The 26,588-nt window shown below is 44.5% G+C and overlaps 1 protein-coding gene across 4 annotated transcripts in view; it reads left to right on the forward strand.

The window, feature by feature from the left end:
• Nucleotides 1-2,952: 2,952 nt before the first annotated feature.
• Nucleotides 2,953-26,588, forward strand: part of TMEM178A (transmembrane protein 178A) — a 57,817-nt gene continuing 34,181 nt past the window's right edge. Inside the window, exon 1 of one of the 4 annotated variants that reach the window (XM_047746802.1) lies at nt 2,953-3,483. In XM_047746802.1, coding sequence (XP_047602758.1) covers nt 3,084-3,483 — 400 coding nt within the window. In that variant the 5' untranslated portion in view covers nt 2,953-3,083. The other 3 variants (XM_047746801.1, XM_047746803.1, XM_047746804.1) reach the window with 3 other exon arrangements.

Raw genomic sequence — 26,588 nt, forward strand, 5'->3', positions numbered from 1 at the left:
TACCATTTGAAAATGTAGAAAAAAGTTCTTATTTTACGGTGGCCCCAAATAGGAAAGCCTCTGGGCTTGTGAAGTAGATATGCAAATCAAAGCAGTCTATTCTGACTGTCATGCCAATATCTCTGATCTAATCCTCTTGGTGAAATTTACCTCATTCTTTGGTGCTAACTCGGAAACCTCTAATAGCCTGCCTGCCTCCCCGGGCAGGAAGTTTTTTCCTTGTCCTCGTTCCCACAACACTTCGTTGTCGTTTCTGCTCCAGCACATGGAGTAGTTGATGGGACCATCTCTGGCCACTAGACTGGGAGCATCTTGAAGATGGGAACTATCCATTCATCTTCGTAACCCCACTCCTGTAACAGAGTGGGGGTTAGTGGGTGACACTTGGTAGTGTGAAATATCCAAAAGAGAAGTTTTAAGGACAGGGATGGTGCACCGTGCAGTTGCTTTAGCAAAGCCTGTGTGCGTATCATGTGTCCCATCCCCGCTGAGGCTGTTGATACTGCACCAGCAGAGGCGGTGCTCTCATTACATGCTGCTGGCCCATATTTGTAATGCATGACACTTTTTTTATGAAATACTATCAAGGGTAATCCATCATACAGTAACCTTTGGATTATATGCTGAGGCCGGTCTTAGCCAGAGCCATGAATGAGCTTCAAAAATAATGCTATTCTCTAAGAAGGGTAGGATCAAAGAGTTGTGGCTAGGAAAATAAAGCAGAATTATGCTCTTTAAAGTTAAACAAAAGTGCCTTAAAAAGAGGTTTCCCTCCGTCCACTTCTGCTGGGGACAGGGTTATTGTGTGAAGATAATCGAGGGGCTCTGAAATGTGGCAGGCTGTTTACGTCTTGTAGGGTATTGGTGTATGAAAACGGGGTGAGGGCTTGCCAAAGGTTTGATCGCCCTTGAGGCTTGCAAGGTCTGTAATCACCTCCTTTCAAGAGGCGTTTTTTTGTTTTGTTTTTAAATAGCAGGACACATGACAACTTGAGTGAATTTCAGATGTCAACCGTAGGCTTACAGTTAAAGGTATTTCTCTCTGCATATCTGTAAAGATCTGGGGTTTTACACACATTACAGCGTATAAATAAAAGAAGGCTTCTAAGTCTCGTCATTTTGGTGTAAATCCAGATAAGACTCCTTTGATGAGCTTAGCGTTTCCTGTTAAGGAAAAGCTTATAGGTGAGAGAAACACTAAAATTATAATTCTTTGTCTTCCTTAATTAGACCAGAGCTCCCCATAGATCTTGCTGAAGCTGTGAGAAAACCCAAGCAATAATTCACACTGTCAGGTCAGCAGATACGGGCACAGGGGTCCGATACGACGGAAGGATTTGCTTAGGTGACCTATCTGTGAACTAAACAGCTTAGAAGAGGTCTACAACCTTCAGCGGAAATACATGCTCTGAAGACGCCGAGCACAAACAGCAATGAAAATAAATCCCAGCAAGATTCTCATTCCACCTTTACAGATGTCATTCCAAAGGAAGTATATAAATCCCATTAATACCAATTGATGTGGGGCACTAATTAATAAGTCCCATTAAATCATGGAGTAATGACATTTAGCATCTAATGAATGCCTCATAATCTCTTGATCGTTAATATTTTATAGCATAAGAACACAAGGATTGGCATTCTGGGCTCCTGCAGCATGGTTCTCTGTCCCTGACATGGCCTCAAGGGCATTAAGTGGCACGAGGGTTTTGCACTTCTGTTGTAAGACTACACAGAGTAAGTGGCTGAATCTTCCAGTAACCCTGGGTTCTAACATTTCCTCATTTTAGTGAATGTGAATCTGTCAGTCTCCTAATTAACATCTATGGACTGCACAGGCGCCCTGAAAGAACAGAAGGGAGCTGAGATGGGGACTTTGTGGTGTAGCATTGCTTTCTCGTTGACCCTCCCATTCCATGCCAGAAACTTGCACGGGAGAAAATCATTACTTTGATTTATTATCGGGGGCTTTCTTTATTCAAATGCAATAATCACCTCACAGAGCAGGTGCCATTGCAAGGGTTTATTGATCCCATGCTCTTCTAGAAATTCCAGGAGGCCATCACTCTGCCCGGAGATGGAGGTGGTCAAACAAAAAAGAACTCAGTCTCAGAGCAGGCTGAAGGGAAGTGGGAGAAAATCCCCGGCCATCGCTCTAACGCTTCAGTGACACTCGGTGCCTCCCCCCCCCCCTCCCTCCAGAAGAGAGGCTGGAGGAAAGAGAACGCTTAGAGGTGGCAGTGGGCAAGGGAGAGGCAGAGAGAGCACCCTGGAGAGCTGCCAAGGGGTCTAAGAGGCTGCATCCTTCAGGCGTCAAGAGAAAGGGTCTTCGGCTCCAGACCACGATTCCAAAGAGTTAAATTTTACCACGCAGTCCGATCTGGATGGGATTTGCTTCTGGTTACAAAACGGGACACTGATCAAAATCAACTTGGACAAGTGACAAGCCCGAGTCTGATGTCGGTGGATGTCTTTTAAGGTCGTTGGAGGGGAGAGGACGCGAGGCAGTCTGCTCAGGGGTAGGTGGAGAGAAGCTTCGAGTCCAGGGCAGGGCTATAAAAGGACGCGGAGTCCGCAAACAGCGAGACAAAACGAGTGGGGAAAAGAGAGAGGAAGAGTTGAAGAAAAGTAGGGGGAAGTGGGGACAGGGTTAGGGGAGAGAGGAGGATAGGAGAGAAAAGTGAGGGCGGCAGGAAGGGTTTAAAAGGGAAGGGGGGATCGCTGGAGAGAAGGGCGGACGGCCGACTCGGGAGGTGGAGAGGAGGCGAGGGGACCGAGCGGGTGGGGGGGCGCCGAGAGGCGGGCGAGGGGCTGGGGAGGAGGCGGAGAGCTAGAAAGTGCGAGAGGCGCGGGGGGCGGAGGGGCGGCGGGGAGCCGGGGGGCCGGGAGGGCGGTCGGAGCCGTGCCGGGGAGGGGGGCCGGGAGCGAGCTGGGCCGGGAGCCGAGGGCGGGGAGGCCGCGGGAGGGAGGTGGGGGGCAGGTGGGGGAACGCGGGAGGGAGCGCGGAGGAGAGCGGAGGCCAAGTGCATTGTGTCTGGCGGCGGCGCGCGAGCCCACCGGCGGCTGCGGCGGGGCGGGAAGCCATGGAGCCGCGGGCGCTCGTCACGGCGCTCAGCCTCGGCCTCAGCCTCTGCTCCCTGGGGCTGCTCGTCACGGCCATCTTCACCGACCACTGGTACGAGACCGACCCCCGGCGCCACAAGGAGAGCTGCGAGCGCAGCCGCGCGGGCGCCGACCCCCCGGACCAGAAGAACCGCCTGATGCCGCTGTCGCACCTGCCGCTGCGGGACTCGCCCCCGCTGGGGCGCCGGCTGCTCCCGGGGGGCCCGGGGCGCGCCGACCCCGAGTCCTGGCGCTCGCTGCTGGGGCTTGGCGGGCTGGACGCCGAGTGCGGCCGGCCGCTCTTCGCCACCTACTCGGGCCTCTGGAGGAAGTGCTACTTCCTGGGCATCGACCGGGACATCGACACCCTCATCCTGAAAGGTGAGCGGCGGGTGCGCCCTGCGCCCTGCGCCCCTGGGCGCCCGCTCGGAGAGCGCAGCCCCCGGCTCCCCAGGAGCGCGCCGGTTCCCGCGGCCACCTCCCCGCCGCGTCCCCGCGCTCCGCTCCCCGGCTCATTCTTTCATCTCTCCCTTTCTTGACGACCCCCTTCCTCCCTTCTTCCCTCTCTCGCTCTTCTTTCTTTCCATGACTCTCTTCTTTCCTTCTCATCCTGCTCTCCCTCTCCTTCCCTTTCCCTCAAGTCTGTGCCTTAGGCACCCCCCCCCTTTATCTGCTTTTTTCCTTCCTTTGCCTCGGTTTCCCTCCTTCCTTTCCTCTCCCCTCGTCCTTCCCTGTCTTTGTACACCTGCCTGACTTGGAATGCAGGTGTAGATTTTCTTGACACTGCTCCCCTACGGAGGTAACAATAAAAAAGACCAGACCCTTCCCAGCTGGGCACCTCTCAAGTTGTGCTTTCCTTTTAGAAATACCTTTGGAAGAAAAGTGGTGCAAGCCTCAGAAGAGGCGGCAAGGGGCTTCTTATACTGTGCTCATGTTGGCGTTAGATGGAACTGGTGTGGCCATCCCAGCCTGGCAGGCTAAAGGGAAGCTAAGAAGGCCCAAGACCTTCTTCCCAACCCCAAAGTGCAGGGTTTCCTGTTGATTGGACCTCAGATAGCATTAATTCATTGGCGAGGCAGTTGAACACCGGTAGGATATCTACTTTTCCCCAACCTTCCTGGTGACTCCACACTCCATCCTCAATGTCTGGGCACACCGGGGTGAGGGGAGGAGAGAAGCTTCCCAACCCTTTGAAGTGCTTCTCTCTGGATTTGGCATGGAATCTCTGTGGTGTGATACCTTGTTAGGTTGCTTTTGTGGTAGTTTTGGTTTTGGTCCCGAGTTGTAGAGCATCAATTTGCTCTTCTGAAATCTATGCAATGCCTGGCTCCCATGTGTGGCTAATAAGAAGTTTGATTTTTTTTTTTTTTTGGTAGTTTCATTCATGTAAAAATATTCAAGTGACAATCCCATTGGTGAAGTTTCCTTCTAACTTTCAGAGCTCCACTCTTAATATCAATTCTTTTTCTCTGGAAATGGGGGGGGGGGCTTTTTTCTTTTCCTTGGACTCATTATTGCAAGAAAAAGAAAAAGTCTAAAATCACTGCATTTTAGTATTTAGTAGCCGTTCAGCAAAGCCAATGAACAGACTGGTGTGGAATTGCAGTGTGGCATGGGATTACGTAGAAAGGAGGGGGTTAATAACGTTTTGGCCTTCAGAGTCTTGTTAGTTGGCATATTCTTCATTTCTCATACATGTCAACTTCCTCCTTCTCATGGCTAGCTCAGCTGGGGACTGCCATCTGAAATCTGTCTGTGCATGGAAAGACTCCAGCTCTTTTAGGGGGAATAAGATACAGTAACCTTCCTTTGGGAAGTGCACCTTTTTCTTTCTTCTCCTAACTCACATCCAGATCTGATTTCACCTCATGAAGATGCTGCATAATTAATTCTGATAGTAGCATAGTACATGAACAAACTGTAAAAGCTGGATTTGGAGGCTCCGTTATGGAATGCTCATTTAGGCAAGGCAATTTTGAAAGCTAAGCAGTGTAGTCTGTCTTTGGAAATGACAGAGCTGCATTGCCTTACACTCTTTCTATGCCTACAGTAGTTGATTGCATGTAAATTGCATATAGAGGAATGCCTGAAACAGCAGGAGAGGGGCCCCCACAGGATACTGCACATTCCCCACCTCTGGAAGTGCCCTGGCAAGCTGAGGTGCCCAGCTCTGGGGTAGTCCAGGATCAAATAATCTTAAAGGTAAAGGGACTTTAGAGGTCATTGAATCAGTCTCCCACCTATTGTTCAAAATCCCTTCTTCTATAGTCTTTCTGGCAAATGTTTGTCCAGCCGAACACTTGCATAAGATTCCCATACTAGTTAAATTCATTGGCTTTTTTTCATCATGAGTGCAGTGTTTTAGATTAAAACAATATCAGCTTTGTCGTATTGGTAGTGTTTAGCTAATCGTTTGTGCAGAATAGCGAAGGGTTCTAGGCTGTAACCAGAAGACACAGGCTCCATTGCTAGCTCTACTGCTCAGTGCAGTGCACCCTCCAGGAAGTGTTGAGACCTCAGTGGCCTTCAGTTTTCTTGTCTATGGTATTAGGAAAGCTGACTCTTCTTTGGGGAATATTCTAGTTCTAAAATTTAACATTGTTATAATAATAACAGTGTAAATTTAGCTTTCTGGGAAGTTAATGAGCTGACATTATTACGACATGAGGGGTTTGGAGAGAATGACAGATATCATTACATGATAGGATCATAATTTGTTATTTGGGAGATGGCCAGAAATACTTCAAGTACTTTTAACATTGCAACTAGCCTACCTTGGGCTAGTTACATAACCCTTCTGGATCTCCTTTTCATTACCTATGAAATGAATAGGCAAAATGAACAGCTTTAAAATTCTATAATTCCATGAATAATTTGATTTTGATCATTACCTTTGTTTCAGCATTGGATGTTAGTGGCTGTGGCATGAATTTCTTAAATGAGTCATATGTATCCAGCGGTTGACATCGCATCTAATTTAAAAATTTAGATAAATAGGGTCTTATGGTCTATTTTTACTTTCTTCTCTGAATTACCTTGTTTAAGAGTTTTAACATTTAGCAATTTTAATCATCAGAAAAGAAGAAAAATAGCCTCAGATGGGAGAGTAGGGTGAGGTGGGAAAGGACCCCAGTACCACCTGGGGTATTTAGTGAGCTTTTGAGAAAAAAAAGAGATGAGCTGTTCTTCATAGGACTCAGAAGGAAAGCCTGGAGGTGAGTAAAAGTTGCAGAGAAGAAAGTGAGAGTTTGTAATATGGAAAGCATTCTCACAGTTGGAATTATTTTAATCTCATGTTACTGGAGGCCAGAGGAGTATTTCTGAGAGATGTAGCAGAGACAGAAACAGTCCATGTAAACAATGAAAAATTAGTTTAGAAATGAAATGTACAGACTAGCTCTTCTTAATCTACTTTAGAGAAATCTCATGAGCCAGAAAAGCATCCATCTCAGTGGAACAAGTATTTGGGAAAAATTACCAAAATCTAATCGTCACCCTTCATTATGATTCTAGTTCACTTCTAGCCCAGAGTGACCCTAGAAGGTCTAGACTGGACCTCTGAGTAGGACCTTTGATTAGAATGGTGGCAGAACTATTCATAAATGCATTCAGAGCCAAGACTAGAACCCCGTGCTACTCTACCAGACTGACAAAGAACCATTCACCAGCATGGTTTGATTACAGGTGTTTTTCTAGCTGCAGTTCCTCTTCCTAACACTACATTGGCCAGTCCACATTTTTACTTTCTTGCTCTATGGGATTTAACCTGCAAAATCTTTTGTGAGATTAGGTTCACACGCTATTCCCATAGTTTACTATTCAGTGCAGTAAATGCCCATTGAAAGCCTGTTATATGCCAAGTCATGAGGAAGATGTGGCCCATGGGGTTCTTTTGTGTTTGACTTGGTCAGTTGATTCTAAATGATTCTTCCATATAGTTCCTTCTTGTAGCTAACTTTTGATGCTAAGGAAGCTGCTGTCCTGGTCAAAGTGAGTGCTGTATACAAAGTGAGTGCTCTGAGGAATCAGAAGGACCTGAAAGTTGAGAGAGCCCAGTTGCAGGAACTTGGGAGAATGGACTTAGAGCTCAGAGCTCTGGCCCCTCTGTGCCACTGGGACTGTTAGAGGTTTGAAAGAAACTTGTCCATGTAAAAGTCAGGGAAAACCAGTAGAGCAGGAGACATGGCGTGGATTACGTAAGAAGCCCTGGAAACGAGAAGAGGCGACCTACAGATAGGTTCTTCATTCATTCATTCATTCATCTGATTTATTCACTCGACAAATAAATATTGGGTGTCAGGTATTGCTCTAGGTGTAGAGGATACAAATGTCTGTCCTCATAGAGTTCATATCAAGTGGTAGAGTTTCTAGTGAGTAATGTGGGAACCACCTTTAGTAGGTTACGGGAGGAGGACACGGGGAGGGCTGCTAGCACTGGTAGGCAAATGATGGAGGAGATGTGCAGAGTGATGGAGCACTCTGCCCTTTGGGGGACACCGGCCCTTGTGTTCCAAGTACAGCTCTTCTGTTTAAACTACTGGATGAACATTCAAATAGGAGGACAGATGGAAGGAGACTCAGTTGAAAACATTATATAATGCTACTTTCGGTTACTGAAAACACTCATTTTAATAAATAAACATTGATGAGACTTGTGAATCCATTATGTAGAACTTCGGAGAAATTAATTTTGAATGGGAATTAGTCATTGAAATTGTATCAAAAGTTCCAACTGTTCTTACTAGGCTTCACTTAAATTTTCTAAAATTTTTTAATTAAAAATTTTCATTAAAAACAATTAACATTATGTTTCAAATATATGTACCTTGTTGATGTAAATCAAATCCTAATATTACATTTGGCCTGCAATAAACAAAAGGAATATTAGTGTTGCAGGGTTTTGTTTTTATGAAATTTAAAGGGGTAGAATTTCAGAAATGTGAAGATGGTAATTTTGTATGCATAATGTTAACTTGTATAAATCATTTGGGATTGAATTCTTGAAACTTGAAATAAAACATGTCCTTGTGGTTTCAGAAGCATTTTTCATCTAATGAGATAAACAGAGATATCAAAGACAGTGGGACACATATACTTTGTCATTTTGTTCTCTGCAAGAGAAAGAAAGTAGGAAAATTGGTAGGAATTCATTGGATCTGCTCTTCACTCTGCTAATGATTTATCTGTTTCCCCTGTTGCTTATTTTCCATGAAATTAATAGTCTGTACAGGACCCACCAAGTTCTACCTGACACAGAAGTAGATTGATGCTTTTCTTCAGCTCATTTGTAGACCAAAGTATCATTTGTGTTAAAATAATTATCGCCCAAGAGCTGATGATCTAGGACAGTTGAGACCAGCACTGTTGCTCCTCTCTGACCCATTGGCACACATATAGTTTTCAGATCTTGTCTTGAACCAGAAGATGCTGCTGGCAAAGGAATTCGTCAGCTTTGGGGGTGCTAGGGATAACATTAAGACTTTCATTTTCTTTTTTTACTTGGAAAGCAAGTGGTCTCTGAAATGGTTTTGAGCCTCACTCTCTATAATTTATATTTACTCATTTTTAAATTATGGACTGTACGAACATATGCATCATAGAACACAGACAAAAGCAAATTTGGAAGTGGGGTGGTAACAGATATCAACACAAGTTCAACTGTTTTCACCCTACATTCCAAAAGATTGCTTGTATACCCCCTGGCGTGTGCTCACTCCACTTTGAAGAGGGCTTCTCTCACTGCTCATTAGCAGAGCCAAGTTCTCATCTGAGCCAAAAAGGAGGGATTTTTCATCCCTCAGCTGAACTTTATGGGGGGCCTCCCGGTGCACTGTTTTGTCACACACATTCATCTTGCACAGTGGAGAGAGACACATTTGATTTTCTGTATCCTTTCTGACACCAGGCACAGTATTAAATGAGCCCTTTTTGATTAACCAACTGCCAGCTCATACTACACAACTCTTAATGACTAGATTTGTGGTTTTGTTGCAAAGTGTTTTGAGGCTGAACATAGCCAAGAGTAGTACTTTATGATTCAACACATTCTATTGCTAACGCTCCTGAAGGTTATGTTGAATAGAAATTAAATTCTTACTTGCCACTCTGCTCTCAAAAAAAGACACTTGCTTAAATCCTTCCACCCGCACATAGGAATTCTCTTGTAAAAGTCATTTATAAACACAAAAGTGGGTGGGGTTTTAAGTGGTTTGGGATCAGAATTGCCAGAATCAATGACATTTGTATCTACCACGTCTCATGGATAACATTTAGCAATGGCTTTGAGGGGAAAAAAAAGGAAGAATTTTTGCTATGTCATAGAAGGTTCACATCCAATTATATCCAACTTGCTGTGATTTTTTTTTTCTTTCCTTAGTTACTGATTTTTCTTCTCCAGTGCTCAAAAAGAGCCCTCAAACCCCATCAGGCTGACTACTGGTAATTGCAAGTGTTCTTGATTGCTGTAGGCGATAAGCTTTTGTTAGGGGAGCATCTGGACGTTAAGATCCATTAAGGGAGAAAGGGAGACTCCAGATGTTAAGCTGGAGCCCAGGAGGAGTGGGAACATTGAAGAAATTTAGGCAGGTCACAGGGTTTCCCAACCGTTAACCAAGGATGAACTTGCCTTTCATCTCTGTTACACCTGAAGGGCAGTATACCCCAGATTATTGATCTGTGACCTCTGCCAAGCCAGCTGTGACCTTGGTGTGGCTGTCTCCTGATTCCCTCCGCCCACCTTTCTCCTGTTCACCTTCTCTCCCAGGGAACTTCCTCTGTCCTTTCATACTCAATTACGTGGACATCTGAGTTCTATTTTTTGGTACTATTTGCTGGCTAAAAGAATAAAAATATGAGATTTGGTCATCCTCTTCGCTTGCCAGCCCCTTGCAAATGCAACTGGTAAAATAGAAAGGAAAAGTTGAAAACAACCAAACTGAGGACTCCAGAAACTTCAAAGAGCAGATAGGTTTCCTTTGGAGTAAAATGTTAGCTCACCATTTCAAGGCAGTTCAGCCAAGATCATCTGAACCATGTAGACTTGCTTCAGGCTTAAAAAATTAGTTTTCCCTACAGTTGTTATTTAAAAAAAAAAAAAAAAACACCACAAAAAACCACCACCACACTGACATTGTCTAAAGCTTTGCACAACTAGTTGTAAAGATTGTTATCAAAATATAGGCAACTGTAAATAGAAAGTGGGCTTTATCTTCAAAAGCTGATAAAATTTATGACGGTTGATTTTTTTTCACTTTCTTATAGTGTTTCCCTGTGGTTAAAAGTGATTGCAGTGATTAATCTATCTTATTGCTAGTTTTAACTAAAAGGATGTAACTGAACTTGGAGCATGAGTGACTCAGCGTCGGTGTCTAAGGCTGACAGCCTTTGTTTCCTGCAGGGTGACTGGAAACTCTGTGCTGCACTCCATCTTTCTTGAAATTCAGCCAGATAAACTGATTGCAGACCTAACAATAATGTCTTGGGAACGCCCATCAGAGAACGCATTAGCAAGTGAAAAAAAAAAGGGGGAACAATACAAGCCATGTTTTAGTTTCTGTTATCTCAAATGACTGAGGACACATGGAATTATTTTCTATAACTTGCTAGATGTCCCCCAGTGTTCAGATTTTTTTTTTTGATATTCTGTTCACAGGTAAAAATCAGTCCACTAATTTCTCCTCAAAGGACATAAAGGTGCTACTGTGTTTCCTTTTGGTTTTCTCCAAGTATTTTGATGCTATATAGGTACGCGGGGAGAGGTTTCAGAATTTTAAGTGGGAAATTCTGAATGTATCGATAATTCCAGAAGGCTTAATTGTCCCTTTGCAACAGGTCATTCTACTGCAAATCAACACTGATGCTTCCATCTGCCAATGCCTGCTTAGGGTCTATCATAGTGGAAGAGGCAGGGTGGGGAGGGGAGGGAGGGCTATATTTGGCTCTGATCTCTTTTGTTTACATTTTAAGGAATTTTTATTTGGTGTAGGGGATGTGAGCATTTGCATCACTCAGTCAACAATGTTACCGAGTGTCGTTGGTGATAAGATGCTGCTTAGTAAAAAATACGGGTTGCTATGTCCTCCCGTCTTGTGGGGTTGTGTTTCCCTAACCATACCCAGAGCAATGAGGTAGGAAGTCTGGGTAGGTGACAAATTTGACTTTAAATGCCATTTCTTAAGTTCTCACAATTTTGAAAACCGCTTACAGTGATGTTTACAGTTGTCATGGAGTCTTAAGCGTGGGCATCCCCTTAAATGGCACTCAGTGAAGTTATCCTGAAAAACAACAGAAGTGATCACCTGTCATGTGATTGAGAAATTATGATACCGGTCATCGCTGTGACAGTTTGATGTCGCAGGAGACAACCGTAGGGGTGAAGAAACCAAAAATATAATAGAGCCGAGGCCAACTGGGGCTCAGTATTTGTTTTATGCCACTGATGCCTCAGAATCCCTTGGGCCAGGTCACTTCATTCTTCTCATGGAACATACTTGAGGACACCTGGGTGTTCAGAGAATGGAAGTATCTGTTGAAGAAACTGAAACTCACAGGTATTCAGCAAATAATGAGATAAGCTGAAGTAAGGAGTGGCAGGAAAGTGACAGTGACAGCTAACATGAACGTTTCTGAAAAATAGTGTCTTTTGTTCAAGTGTGGAAACAAAACAAAACAAAAGACACAAGGAAAGCATTTGCTATTCAACAGTAAAAGATAACATCCAGCCAGAAGATGTCCGCTGAAGCAGCATCAAAGTCGTATTGTAATTTTTTCCTTTTTTTTTTTTTTTTTCATCCCAAGTGTTACCTTTTCTTTCTGGAGGAAACTCAGGTTGGTGGGAGGAAAATGGGTGAGCACATATAGAATCAAAGATCCACAGAGTTGAAAGGAACTTTGAGCAATGATCCTCACCTTCTTTTCTTGCTGTGATGCCCATGATGCTTCCAGTGCCCATCAATTTCCAGCAAACCAGAGCCAATTCCTTCCTTTTCTTTCTGAAAGCGTCTTATTAGAATGCCTGGGAGGGAGGGGATGTTGTATTCAGCATCATTTTAAATTTGTTTTATTTAATAAGACAGAGTCTATCATTTGGATCAGGGAGGCCCTTCTGTCTTGTATAGAAGAAGCTTGGAGACACCAGTCTGACTGGCAGGGATAGGAGCTTCGTCTATAATTTTTTAGGGGTGGAGGGTTGTAAGGGAGGCTGACTGATATCGTATGCATGGGTGCTTCGGTCCCCCAAAGTCATCCCCAGACACCACCACTAATTTGGAAAATTGGGAGATGTATAAAGAACTCATTACCTCTTCGTCTTCTGAACTGGTCCCAACACACCTGATTTGGGAAAAATTTTTTAAAATGATAAGAAAAAGCATATAAAAGGTCACAGTTTTGTATGCCCTCCAAATGTGGCACGGTTATTGAAATAAATATGTCTGAGAGCCCCTGAGAAGCATTAAACAGAGTCATTCCCTAGTCTCCAAGCCACACATACAGATGATTCTGCAAGAATATTATGATTATGCCATGGGGGAAATTGAGTGCTTCTTACTAATAGGCCCTGGATTTTCATTTTGGAAATCTGTGGCAGGGGTACATTTTAGAGCATGTTTCTATTTCTAAACTATGACAGAGTTTTTGTATTAGCATGCTTCCAGTTCTGTTTACAGGTTAAAATGGCAGACTTCCCCCTCCTGTCCCCCCCACCATATATGTAGTTTTCTACAGTTGTTTTTATTTCTGAAAAGGTCAGGTACAGCAGCATTTCTGATTAGGTATGAAACATTATAATTTGAGCTGTGGGTCTAATTTTTTTAAAATGCAATTAATAAAGTGCTTAATAAACATCTACTTACATAGGTGGGTTTATCAGTTAAGGATCTCTTAGTGCCAAATAACAGAAAACCCAAATAAAATGGCTTAACCTACGAGGAAAACGTATTATCTCCCATAGCAAGATGTCTGGAGGAAGCCCGTATGCAGGGCTGATTAAAGATTCAGTGCTGTTGGGCTTTAGTCATCCCAACATGGGTGTTTTTGCCTTCAGGCTTGTCTCTTCCTGATCACAGCAGAGCCACAAGTCACTTCCTTACACAGTGATGTTCAAAGCCTAGGAAGAAAGGGAGGCCATGCCCCATTTTGTGAACCTTTTTTTATAGTAAGGGTAATTTCCCAAAGGTCTCTGAGCAGACTTCCCACTGGTGTCATTAGTGGGACCATTGTCACATGACCATTCCTAAACCAATCTCTGGCAAATGGGATGGAATTATCATAATTCCCTTAGACCAATTAAGTTTTCCCCTGGCGCTGGGGAAGGGTCAAGTCTCCCCAGGGAAGCATTTGGCTGCTTGACAGGTGAATAAGGTTTGGGCTCTGTCAGCTAAGGAAATTTGGCTGGTGTGTATACAATCATAGTGCCTGCCACAACAAGGGACTCCAAATGTCGTCCTGTCCTACCTGACAGAAGACAGATTAATAAAAGAAAACAAACAAGTTTAACATGTGCATGATTCATGCACATGGGAGCACTAAGAGATAAGTAACTCAAAGTGGTGGTTAGAACTTGGGCTTCTATAGTATCATAACAAAAGAATAATACATTTTTTAAGAAGAGACCATACAAAGGAAAAGGACTTTAAGTTTCTAGGACTGAAAGATTGTGGGAAGGCAAATATATGAGGAAAACTAAGGATAAACAAGGACTAGTTTCAGTGATTTTTTTTTTTTTTTTTAAATGTCGATCATCTGATACTGTCTCTGGGCTGATAAGGGTCTAGAATTTTCTCTGGTGATTGGCTTCTATCCTTCGTGGTAGAGAGGGGAAGGAGGAGAGCAGAGAAGTTTTCTTAAATCTACTTCTCAATTGCTTTCAGTTCATAATAATCCTTATGCAAAAGTGACATATTTGAAGACAGCATATTCTACTACCTTTTTTGGACACATGGAAGTATCTGGAAAGCCTGGTGCCTTTGTAAGGAGCTAGTTGTGGTTCTTTAATCTCTAATCTTTAATTCTTTCTGGTTGTTTCTAAATTACTGTTGGTAATTACACTTTTAAAAATGGAATGTAAAATGTCTAAAATTGTGCATTTTAGGGGATATAAATGTATCCTAAGGTCTGATAGTGCTGTTGCTATAAGTTCAATGCACACTGGTTTGGTGAGGGCAGTGTTTCAGTGCTTCCTGGTTATACAACATTTACAACATTTGTTCCCTTCCCCCCACCCCCGCCTGCAACTTACACAGAAGTTCTGTGCACATCAGAGAAGACCTCTGTGGAGATCATTATTCTGAATAGGCCTTGCACCTACCCCCAAGCCAGCTTGGTTTATAAAAATCTGTTCACCCCACAGAATGACTCGTTTTAATTTCCAGCAAGAAAACAAGAGTGACAATCATATGTTTCATTCTCATCCCTTGACTGGTACCTGAGTGACCGTAATTACAACGACAAAGTGCATCTATCACTATAATGACTTGAGAAGGAAAATTAGCAACCCTCCCCCAGCTGTTGTCTGTGTCCTGATGTGCTGGTAGAAGCCCAGGTTCAAAACCCGAGAAACTAACCAATTCCAATTTGACACATTGCTAGTGTCTTTAAGGGCTTGAATAAGCCATGAAATTTCTGTGAAGAATTGTTTGCTTTCAAAATTGCAAACCCAGAAGGCCACGTGAGGAAGCAGTTGTTTGGTGGCTGTGTGTGATCTTGGGTTTGAAGGAGTGGGTGGAGGGAGACTGTGTTGGGATGAACCCCTGTCATCTCAGCAGGCCAACCCACTCCAGGGCACCTCACATTTTCGGATAGAATTACTAGGCTCCTCTTGGACATCTCATTTGAAACTGAGAGTCTTATTTATTAAAGCTTGATGCCTCTTTAGAGCAGGCATTTCAAAGCAAGAAAACAATCTGAACCATTACAGATGGGATGAGCTAGGAGGATTTTAGCACAGAAGCCTCAGAAGATGGTGTAGAGCCGCAAGGTATGTGGGTGGACATATATTTGGACCACCAGATTGCATGCCAATTTGTAGGTTCAAAAAAAAAAAAAAAAAGGCAGGAGAACAGGCAGAAAAGAAAAGAAAGCAGGAAGGAACAAATGAGCAGCTATCTGGTGACTTTTCTACACAAGTGTTCATAGCGGCACTATTCACATGAGCCAAAATGTGGACACAACCCAAATGCCTACTCATTGATGAACAGATAAACAAAATGTGGCATTTAATATAATGAAACATTATTCAGCCATAAAAAAGGAACGATATGCTGATTCGTGCCACAATAAGGATGAATCATGGAACCATTAGGCTAAGTGGAAGAGGCCAGACACAAAAAGCAATGTACTGTATGATTCCGTTTATAGAAATGTCCAGAATAGGCCAATCTGTAGAGAAACCAAGGAGGGAGGAAGCGGTAGTGACTGCTTAATGGGTTTTCTATTGGCTTGATAAAAATATTCTGAAAAAAAAAAAAAAAAAAGGGGCAATGGCTATACCGTGTACTAAATGAAATGGAATTATTCACTTAAAAATTGTTAAAAGGGTAAAAAAATATATATATATTGGGTGGTTTCCCACTGTTCACAGCTCTAAGTCTCAACTTCTCAGCATATCCTAAAAGTCATAAAATAATCTTCCCCGTGTAGCTCTAACTCCGTTTCCTGTGATCTACCCAGCCACTCCTCAGTGAAATCAGGATCGGGCTACCCCAGCCTTTTTGCTCTTCTCTCCATACAAATGCCCTTCACTGTCCGTGTCATTGCATATTCTGTTTCCTCTGCTGGAAATACCATGCCCTCTTGTCCATCTGGGCTCCCTTCCTTGAAAGCTTCATGCCACAGATACTTCCTTGACTGGAGCCTCAGCCCCTCACACTGCAAAGTTAATTACTTTATTAGCTGAGACCCTAGTGCGCTTTATCTATACCTCTATGACAGTACTTCCTACATTGTATTGTGGCTCGTTTCCTCGTCTATTTGTCTCCCTGCCTTAAGGCCAGGGACAGGTACCACCTGATTAGTATCTGGCCCATGGCGATCTTTCCATAGAATGGCTGCTAAAAAAAATTGCATTGGCTTGATTAGTATCATGGCCATCCTATCTGGTTTGCTTTCTTCTCGCCCACTCCATCCTTTTTTGTTCAATTCAAGGTTAAGAAGAAGGGAGAATTATTCTCCATTTTCAAAACATCGGACTCTAATAATTAATTCAAAAAGACAAAGTCCTTGGCATTTTTTAAAAAGTAGGGATAGTAGTAGATGTAAAACAAAAACAAAAACAAAAACAAAAACATTTATGCTATGCTTTCCTTTTGAAGTGTTCAAAGAATCAGTGTAAAATTAATAGGGAGCTTCTTTCGGGGGGATTTTCCTCAGAAAGTGTTCTTAATCCCGCACTAAAGGATTGTGTTATCATTGAGGTTTTCTTGTCTCCTTGCTTATCTCCGCAGGAAGTCTCTACCTTCAAGGAACGGTTCTGTTGTCTCTGTTCTTTCCCAGGACCTAATAGGGGGCTTTAGAAATACTGGGAACGCAGTACATACATAGTGTTTTGCAAAGTTCGTTCCAAGTATTTCTTTGTACAGTTTTGGTATATTAAATACTCTTTTCTTTCCCAGTAAAACTGTTGCAAGTCCAATTACATACTTCCTTCGGCCAGAGGGCAGAACAGCTGGAACACACTCCAGAAAGACTCTTGGTTGCTCCTGCGGCGGGCTCATTGCTTAGGAACAGCCCTCCCCCCAACAGAATCATGGGGGATGCAATGCAAGAGTGCTCCCCTAGGGCTTTTCTGGCAGAAGTGGCTCTCTAAGAGACCAGTGGCTTTGCTGACGTTCTGAAGTGATCTTTCCAGCAAGTTTATTTTGCAAAAGTTTTCTGAGGAGACGGGAGTCCAGAGACTTGGGGCATCTTCTCCACTCTGTGATTAACTCACTCTGTGACCTTGGGCAAGTCACCTCACCCCTCCAGAGCCTCATTTTCTTATTCATAAATACAGAGATTGGATCCGTGTAACCTGGTGGGTCTTTTTCAGGCATTAACCAGCTGTAATTATAGGATGCCCAGAAAACAGCAGCTTAATTAACTCTGCAAAGTGTAAGGAGAGGAAAAGGTCAGTTTTCTAGAAGCAGGTAAGCAAGCATTAGGACAATCCAAATTTGAGAGCCTTTTCTTGTTTTCAAATTGTTCACCCATATGTCTTTTCTTTGCTTTTTTGAATGTGACAGGCTTTCTTATTGCTTAATTTTCTTTTTCGTTTCCTGAGGATTTTAAAGGAGAAAGCAGGACTTTCTATATTGTTCCAGGAAGTCTCTTCTGTGGGAGCAATGTTTGCCATTTGGTTGGAAGAATTCAACTGTATTACTTTTTTCTTCTTCTTAGATGATTTCATAAGGAATTGGTAATAATAAGGTAGATCTGGCTTTAGGGACTGGAGTCAGAGTTTATAAAAGAGAACAAAAGGGAGTACCCTTTAGAAAATTGCATAGTACAATTTAAATTTTGCCTTACTTGCTCATTTTTAAATGTCTTTGGGGAAGTTTTGGAAAGATTTTTTTTTTTTTTAAAGATTTTATTTATTTATTTGAGAGAGAGACAGTGAGAGAGAGCATGAGCGAGGAGAAGGTCACAGAGAGAAGCAGACTCCCTGTGGAGCCGGGAGCCTGATGCGGGACTCGATCCCGGGACTCCAGGATCATGACCTGAGCCGAAGGCAGTCGTCCAACCAACTGAGCCACCCAGGCGTCCCTTTTTTTTTTTTTTTTTTAGTTTTGGAAAGATTCTGATGAAAGAAAAAAATCGTATACTTTTTTTGTTACCACAGGAAAAATTCCAGCTTCATTCTTTCTTTGCTTCAAAGAGTATTTAATACTCATCATCCATGTGAAGTCAATGGGAAGTCTACAATTATGTGTGATGCTTCATTTTGTTCAAAAGTTTTAAAGATATGCTCTCCGAATTTAATAATCCATTGTGTTAAATACCCGGAAGTTATATTCGATCAGTTTAATTTAATTCATATTATGAATCCTGATTATTCATTTCAGTTTCTCTTTTCCCCCCTCAAATGATATTTTCAGTGGCTTGCCACATATTGTAACTGGCATAATAGTTAATTTTACTGAAAGCCTCATTCAGAAAATGTGAACGTGATTTGACTTGCCTTGACCCCAAGTTTCCTCCTTTGCAGAGGAAAGGATATACCTACATGACCTCTTTGGTCATCCATGGCAATGATTATAATGGCCAATTTGCCATGCAACTTTCCGATCCTTGACGGGACCAGTTGTTTTTACTTAAATCCTTCCATGCAAACCAGAGACTAGGTAGGCAGGCCAATCTTCTGCATCATCTCCATCAGGGTCAGGCTGGTTCTTATCGAGAGAGCCAGAGTGTGACTTCCAGAAGACAGACTGTATGTGGTCTATGGTATTGAGGAGGTACACCACACCTTGCCCCTGTCCTAAACCTTGGGCTCTTTGGAAGACTTACTTAGAAGATTATCTAAGAGGAGGAAAATAAAACTGTTTGAAGAAGGTTAACTAACCTACCCTAAATGGTGATGGGGAAGATGGGAGAGAAGCAAGTCCATAGAAAAGGAGAGGCGAGCCATCACATAATGGTCTTAATTTTGCTCTCTTGGTTTGGGAAAATATTTCTTAGAAAGTTTCTTCATTCTTTTGGGATTTTGTTTCTTTGTTTCCTTTTATAAACCGTAATACAACAGTCTTACACAATCCTTGGGAGATTATAAATTAAGTAAGTGAAATGTCTCTGTAGTAGCCATATGACAAGGAATAAGATACAGAGTATAAGAGAACACCTTAAAAGTACACAGCACATTCCTTCCACATCCCTCAAAGCAGCTTTTCACAAGGAGAAAAAGGACACATGTACCCTGAGTAAGCCTAGGTGGTCCAGGGGAAGGACATTGGAACTGCTGGTAATTACCATCTGTATGCAGAGCAGGGGTGGTCCATGTGGTGGTGGGGGGGGCAGGAATGAGGAGAGGGGTTGTGGGGTGGAGCGTGGGGTGGGCGGGGGTTGTGGGGGGTGTGGGATGTGGAGACTTGAGCACCAGGAGCTCCTGGCCTAGGCCTGGCTCTTCCTGCTGCCTGTGGGACCTTGGCATGTCACGTAAACCTCTCTAGATCCCTCTTGGTGGTTTTCCAAAGTAAAGGGTCAGACTTCATGATTTCTAAGATTTTTCCAAATTATTACATTTCATGATTTATTTAGAGCATCAGGAAGTCAGGGTGAGTTTTCCAGAGAGCTAAAACCTACCTTTCTGTGCATCTCCATGGATGGATGTATTTATTCAATGGGTGATGCCCATCCTTGCCTTCTGAAACAGAGAGCACCAAATTTAATTTTTGCATCATGATTCAGGTCATCATTATGAATGATGATGTAATACTTAGGTGCCATAGGGCATGCAGGAGTATGTAGAACTGTGTGCCTCAAAATTAAATAAAACACAGTCTACTATTCTCTAAAAAAACTGTGGTTGCTCTGATTTTTTTTTTTTTTTTAACACTGGCTGCTTTTCTAAATATCACTTCCTTCTGCCTCTGTGGTCTGCCTGTAGCTGACCTTTTATATATTCCACTTTGCTGCTTCTAATGGGCTAGGAACAGGGTGCCATAGATGAAGCATGTAGGAATTAGGTGTGAAGTTAGAGCGAATAGTCTCTAGACAAGGTTTCGGGCGGTAGGCTGTGGGACGTGATTGTCGCTGCAGGAGACTTCTGGAGGGGCTTCTCTTCTGTGTGGCAAGAAGCAAGTCTTGCGCAAGTACAGTATGAAGGTTCTGTTTATGGAATGATGTCTAGTTTGTGACCATTCTTCCTACAAAGAAATAGAGAACTGTGACAAGGCAAGAATGCCAAGAGGGCTCAGAAGTAGAAAGGGGTCACCAGGAGGGCGGGTGGGCAGGTCTGTGGCAGTGTCTGGGTGATGGACAGGCATGGCCTGTCATTTGTAGGGCATCCCACACAATCATCCTGCTCACAGCCTTGGCTTGCCCACCATTCGCTACCATGACTGCCCATTATTCCCTCCTTTAGATAAAGCAGATGCCTGGGATTGGCCTTGGCCAGGCTCAATTAGGACCCACGAGATGCTGAACTTCTAGTTGTCATTCTAGTGATCCTGGAGACCACTTGTAGTAGATTAAGAAAATGTAAATTGGTGATTCATTTGCTGTGTATTTACATGGAAATGCTACTTTATAACCTTGCAAAGTACAGTATCTTCCATTTCAGCATAAATTTGGACACTGACTAATTTGCACTTGTTTAATCTTGCAAGTTTGGCAATTTTGGGAAGCCTCCTACTTCCCCCCTCCCCCCTCCCCATAATCTCACCTCACCATCTGACAAAGCCAAGAATGTTGCTTTAGGCAATGGGAAGCATATTGCAAAATACCACTGGGTTTCTTTAAGCTTTTCTGGTGTTAATTAATTAATTGATTAATAAGCATCACATTGGTCAGTCTCTCCTGGGGCTCTCTTTGCTGTGCTTTGTGGGTGCAGTCAGAGAAGCAGTCAGATTTGGGGCTCTCCTGGGACCACAGCTCCTTTGCCCAGGTGGAGGACCGGGAGCCCATCCTGGGCAGGGGGGAAGCAGGAAGGTCTAAGAGCTGTGTGGATGGCTTCATCCAGGATGGTGTTTTTGTAACTCCTGAGAGTGATAGGAAGGTGTGGAGGAAAAGCCCTGAGATGACCAGTCATTAGACAAATGGGAGTGCCTGGGCCATCTCTCGTGGCATGGAAGTCAAGCTTGCAGCGATTGTGTTCCCACCCTGCCTCCCAGGTTAGGTTTTTCCTCCTTTTTAACAATCAGCGTGGGAGATGATGGACACAGTGTGGGAGCACCTTCTGCTTTCTTTTCAACTAATGCTGGCCCTTCCTCACTTCCAGAAAAATACTGTTCTACTTGAGCTCCGGATTCTGGAATGACAGTCCCTGTAATAGTATAGCCTGCGGCCTTATTTATCCAAGGTTTCGGATTGACTTCTTTTTTATTGATTTGGGCTGATAATCATTCAGTCTGTTGGACTGTTTCTAATTATTTCGGCTATTTTAATTATTGGATTGTGCATGATCTGCTCTGTTCAAATAATTTCTCAGCAAAAAGAATTGAACCAGCTCAAGAGTGTATACACATGTCCTTGGTTTCTATCTGCTCTGCCTCTAGCCCTTTGTGTCATGTTAAATGAATCATTTTTGCCTCCCTGTTTTTGATTTTCCTCTCTGTGAACACAGAGAGAATGATATTATCTTGTGGCTGAAGATTTAGGGTCACTGGATATCAGGCACTAGCAAAATGGAAGTCTTTGCTACCTGTTTGATAGGATCACTCATGCTGACTTTATGTTGTTTAAATCCTTACATTTTCCTCATTATGAACTTTCGTAAACATATGCTCATTGTAGACAATGCAGAAACCTACAAAGAGGAAAACAAAAATCATTTATAACCCTGCAACTTAGTTATATAAGCCTGTGAAAGTTTGATTTCTTTTTACCCAATCTTTATTCAGCTATATACACAAAGACATATTTGAGAGAACACAATATATCCTGCTTTGTACCCAGCATTAAGCCACAAGAATTTTGCAAATTTCATCATTTTTAATATCGGCATAAATATTTTAACCTGTGGATGCCCGGCCTTCTAGTTAATTTACTCTTTCCGGCTCTCATATGTCCTCATATCTCTTTTTTGGCCCAACTGACAGGATCATGGATCTGAAATGAAACTCGATCGTATCGTTGGCCTGCTTAAACCCTTCTGTGGCTCCTGGTAACTTCCCAGATGAGGCCTAGCAGTGGGGGGAAGGTGTTCGGCGGCTGCTGCTCTCTGCGAGCCTCCCCTCTCAGCTTCTTATCCTCCTCACTCACTGTCTCACACTTTATGCTCTGCAGCCTCAAACCTCCTGTCCGTCAGTCCCTGGGAACGCTCCTTACTTCTGCACTTACGCTTTTTGCTCTTCTGTCTGGAATGCCCATTCCTCCCCCTAATGTCACCACCGAGGACCTGGCTGATTCAGACTGACTTTTAAAATTCACCCTAGGATGGCCTCTCGGACTCCCCCCTCCCCCCGAATATGTCCTCCCCCCCCAGAGCAGTTTTGTAGGAGCCTTTTTGTATTTGCATCACGGAGATGACTCCCGGGCCCCCTCCAGTCCGTTCGCCACACTAAGGCAAGGGTGAAGTGTTTTATGCTTGTTTGTTTCAAAAACAAACCAAAAAAAATCAATTCTGATCATGTCTTCAGTTATCATTTCTAATCTGTGGTGACTTCTTTTGAGGCTTATGATAAAGAGCACATTTCAACCCACCTTCAGGCTTTCCATGATCTAGCCCCACTTTCCTCTCCAGTGACACTCTGCACCCCACTCCCGCAGACCTTCCTCTTCAAAGCCCTGTCCATGCCCTTGCTTCTGCCCCGTAAGGATATTCCTGCCCATCCTTGAGACCTCAGCCTTCCTGGACTGCCTCCCTCTTCCCCTCACGGCTCAGGCATCCTGTTCAATGGTCTCAGAGCCCTGGGGTCCCCTTTATGTTAGTCTTGTCATTTGCCATCACTTGTGCTATTATTTCAATAATGCCAGCGTCTAGCAGTAAACTCTAAGCTTCCTGAGGGCAGGGTGTCTGTTTTCATGCACAGTAGAGGTGGGATTGGACTGGGGGAAGATAACAACGTCCCACAGCCGAGGTCAAACAAACTTCTCAACAGATCGGGCTGGAGAAGACTGGTTCAGTTAGACGGACCTAGTTGGGCAGTGTGGGAGCTGCGGACTGAAGATGGTCATTTACAAAAGTGCCTGCTCTTAGAGTCCTAGGAAGACTCTGTGAAATCAATATGATCCGCCCCATTTTACAGATGAACTAAGACTGCAAGGATTTCATAAAGGTAGCAGGTGGGAGGGCCCTGAGTTAATGTTAGGCCGACCTCCAGGAGGGGGAGGGCAAGGTGGCACGAAGGACAGGTCCAGTCCAAGAAGTGATGGAGCTCCTGGTGTACGTTGTGGAGTCCCTTTCTCTTTGTGTGTCTCAGGGTGCTTTTTGGCAGCCGGCTGGCTCATCGCGTGGTAGGAAACCAGTTAGCCGCGAAAGACCTACAGCCAGAAGCAGGGACCCCCGCAGAGGCTGATTTCTTCTCTTCACATTTGTGCCCCTGGCAATGAATGATGTTGTCCCAGTCCTTTTGTGCTGCCCTACAAAAGAGAGGGGGCAGCTGCTGGCCTGGGGCACCGGGATCCTCAGAGGGCCCTGTGCTCTGCCTCAGGGAGGAAGTCACTAGACTGGGAGAACAGGTAGGTACTCAGGAGCCCTTGAAGGAAACACCTGGCCCTTCTACTTCTGGTCCAAGGCTTTTTAAAGTCACCGCCCTGAGGAGGCTGAGAACTGTGGGATCCCTGGAACACTGGATATCTAGCCTTGGGCTTTGAAAACCCAACAAAGGAAAACAGAAGTCTTCTGGCAAAGGAGAATAATCCAGAAAGGATGTTGCCAGAGAGTTTAAAAAAAATTTCTCCAGGATTTTCTTAAATTAGGTTTTCCTTTTAATTACCTAGTTATCCTTCAGAAACTTGGAACAGTCCCATTCCTTATCAACATATTCCTTGTCAGTTATGCACAGGCTGAGGCTTCTGGTGCCCAGGGTGATGCTTAAGTAGCAGGCAGCTGCAAGTTTTCCCCTTGGGTTGTGGGGAGTGTCAGGAATGCTAATGTGCTGGGGCTCGGGCTGGGCTGGTAGCTGGAGGGAGAGGCCGCACTGAGCACAGGGCCTGGGGAAGGGTGGGGAACAGACTGAGCCTGCGGGTTGTCCTCCTCCCTGCCCAAAGGCGGCAAGGTGGCTGGCCCCACCAGGTGAAGTGGGGGGCCGGGGGGGGGGGCTGAACATTAATTTTTTTTTTAAAGATTTTATTTATTTATTGGACAGAGAGAAATCACAAGTAAGCAGAGAGGCAGGCAGAGAGAGAGGAGGAAGCAGGCTCCCTGCTGAGCAGAAAGCCCTATGTGGGGCTCGAACCCAGGACCTGGGATCATGACCTGAGCCAAAGGCAGCGGCTTAACCCACTGAGCCACCCAGGCGCCCCATGAACATTAATTTTTAATTTTTGTGCTTTCTGATAGGCCCTGCCTGCTCCCTGGTTCGAAACACTGTATTTTCAAATAGAGGACTGAAGTGATGCTTCGCAAAACTGCTTATTGGCACTTTTTAAAAATTTCCCGTCTGGCTGTCTCTGTCATTCACGCTGCTTGATGTAAAATTAGGGCTGGAAACATTGCGTGGGCATGTTCTGATGAGATGTGGGCTGGAATGTGGCGGGGCGCGTGTGTGATTGGATCCAGCGGGGACAGCCGTGAGGCGCGGCTGCTCTTCCTATCCTCCGTGCCCTCCGACCAGGCTTCCCGGGGCTGCACGGGATCAGCACAGGTGGTCAGAAAGAGAAGTACAGCTCGGCGGCACGCTGTCCTTGGAACTGGGCTCAAGCACATGACGGTCGTTTTGCCGGCTGGAACCGTGTGGGTGGGTGGGTGAGTTTCTGGTAGGAGGAGCAGTGGGGACTTCACTTTGGAGTGTGTGGCTGTGGGGGCGGCCTCTCCCCACGCAGAGATTCCCAAATGGATGGCAGTTCCAACTGGATCAAGGGGGAGGTTGGTCAAGGGGGAGGTTTTCCCTTGCGATGGGACCCTCGCTTTAGGTCGTGAGCACCTCCACCGTCAGTCTGGCTCATGTGTGTCCGGGGCTCTCGGTTTACAGAGCGATGCCAGCTCTGGTCTCTACCCATCGTGGTCCTTCCCCCCACCCCCTCCATCCTTCCCACCTTCTTCTCTCCTCAGCCACTCCTTTGTCCCTCCTCCTGTTTTTCCTCAGTCCCTGTCTGGGGTTTTCAGGGCCTGACCACCTGCTCAGCAAGCAGGAAAAGAAATCCTTCGGACAGTGGTCTCCTTGAGTCTTTCTTTCTGTTTCCTGGTGGGTGGAGGGCAGTGTGAGAGCAAAGGGGATGGAAGTATAAAAGAATTCTGTGAGAAACGCAATGCCCCATCAAGGCCCCATGTCAGCGCATGCCTGCTGGCTTTGTGTTTGTCCCTGTAAGAGGCCTAATTGGCTATGATCAGGTGTAGTCATAGTGATTCTCATCTGACAAAGTCTGTTAACATATCAAAGACTGGCTTTGGAGGGAGTTGCTAATTCAATACCAGCTCTGCTTCTTGTTAGCCATGGGACTGCAAACAGTTGACCTAAGCTCACCCAGCCTCAGTTTCCTCCTCTGTAAAACAGAGGTAATGATGGCACCTGTCTCATGGTGGAAATATGAGTAGAGCTCTGAGCAAAGAGCCTGGGATGCAGCAAGCCTTCTGTAAATTATTATCACAACCACTTAGGTATGTGGCCATGGGCAGGCCACGTAAGTGGTCTGTGCCATGTTCTTATTTGTAAAAGGAACAGAATGTCTTCCTTATGTAACTTACAAGCATGTGTGGCGAGGCACTCTGAACACAGTGTCACATGCTACGTAATAAATAAAAGCTTGATTATCATTTTCCTATAACCACGCTCAAGCAATGTCGGTGGCCTCACAAGGGTGCTTGTCTGGCTACAGATTAATGCCCTGACTTAGCGATGCCTGTGGGGCTACTGGAGGAACCAGCACACACGGGAAATGGTGGCAAAGCCTGCCAAAGACAGAGGGTACTGCCCGGACTGCCGTCTTCTTACCGCTGCCGCAAACGGCTTCGGGATTTGGCTTCTTCCTCTACCATAAGTTTCTTGCCGCTGGAAGGTGGTGAGTGCTCCTCTCTCCTTCCAGTGAATCCTCGGTAATTCATTCAATTTGGAGACTTTATTCCCCTTCACTTCTTGTCTCTGGGGTCTGCCAGTCAACCGAACTACGTGGGGGCTGGGGGAGAGAAAGGAAATGAAAGCAGACTTGTCAGTTTTGCTTGATCGTTGCTTAGAGTTGATCATTGCTTGGAAAACGTTGAAAATATTGTTTCAAAGCAATTTATATTGTTTTTTGAAACTGATTCCAATAGCCTCCCAAGGCCCAGGAGGACAGCTCTATCAATTATCGAGCGAGCAATGGAACAGGCACTCTCTATAGATCCTGAAGGCTGGCTCTAAAGGGCTCCCAGTTTCCATTTATCTTGATGTGTATCTGTGACACGTCTCATCATAAATCCAGCAGCCCATCTGGTGAAGGGGACACGAGAACATTGTTCATGGTAGCAAATATGTTTAAATTTTTTCACAGTTTGAGCAGAGCTATTACCCTTGTCTCTACCGTCATAAATTAGCTCTACCAAACATTGCTTTCCTAATCTCCATCTACGCTGGTAATTAGTCAATTCAGCTTGATCCAGCGTTTATTTTCATAAAGGAGACAAACTTCTGCAAGTGTAGCTCAATTAGAAAGAGTCTATCAAGCCACCTGGAAGGGGCCAAGGGTGCACTGTTTTTAAGGATAATTTGCCCTGGAAC

The sequence above is a fragment of the Lutra lutra genome, chromosome 9 (assembly GCF_902655055.1).
Source record: "Lutra lutra chromosome 9, mLutLut1.2, whole genome shotgun sequence".
NCBI lineage: Eukaryota > Metazoa > Chordata > Mammalia > Carnivora > Mustelidae > Lutra > Lutra lutra.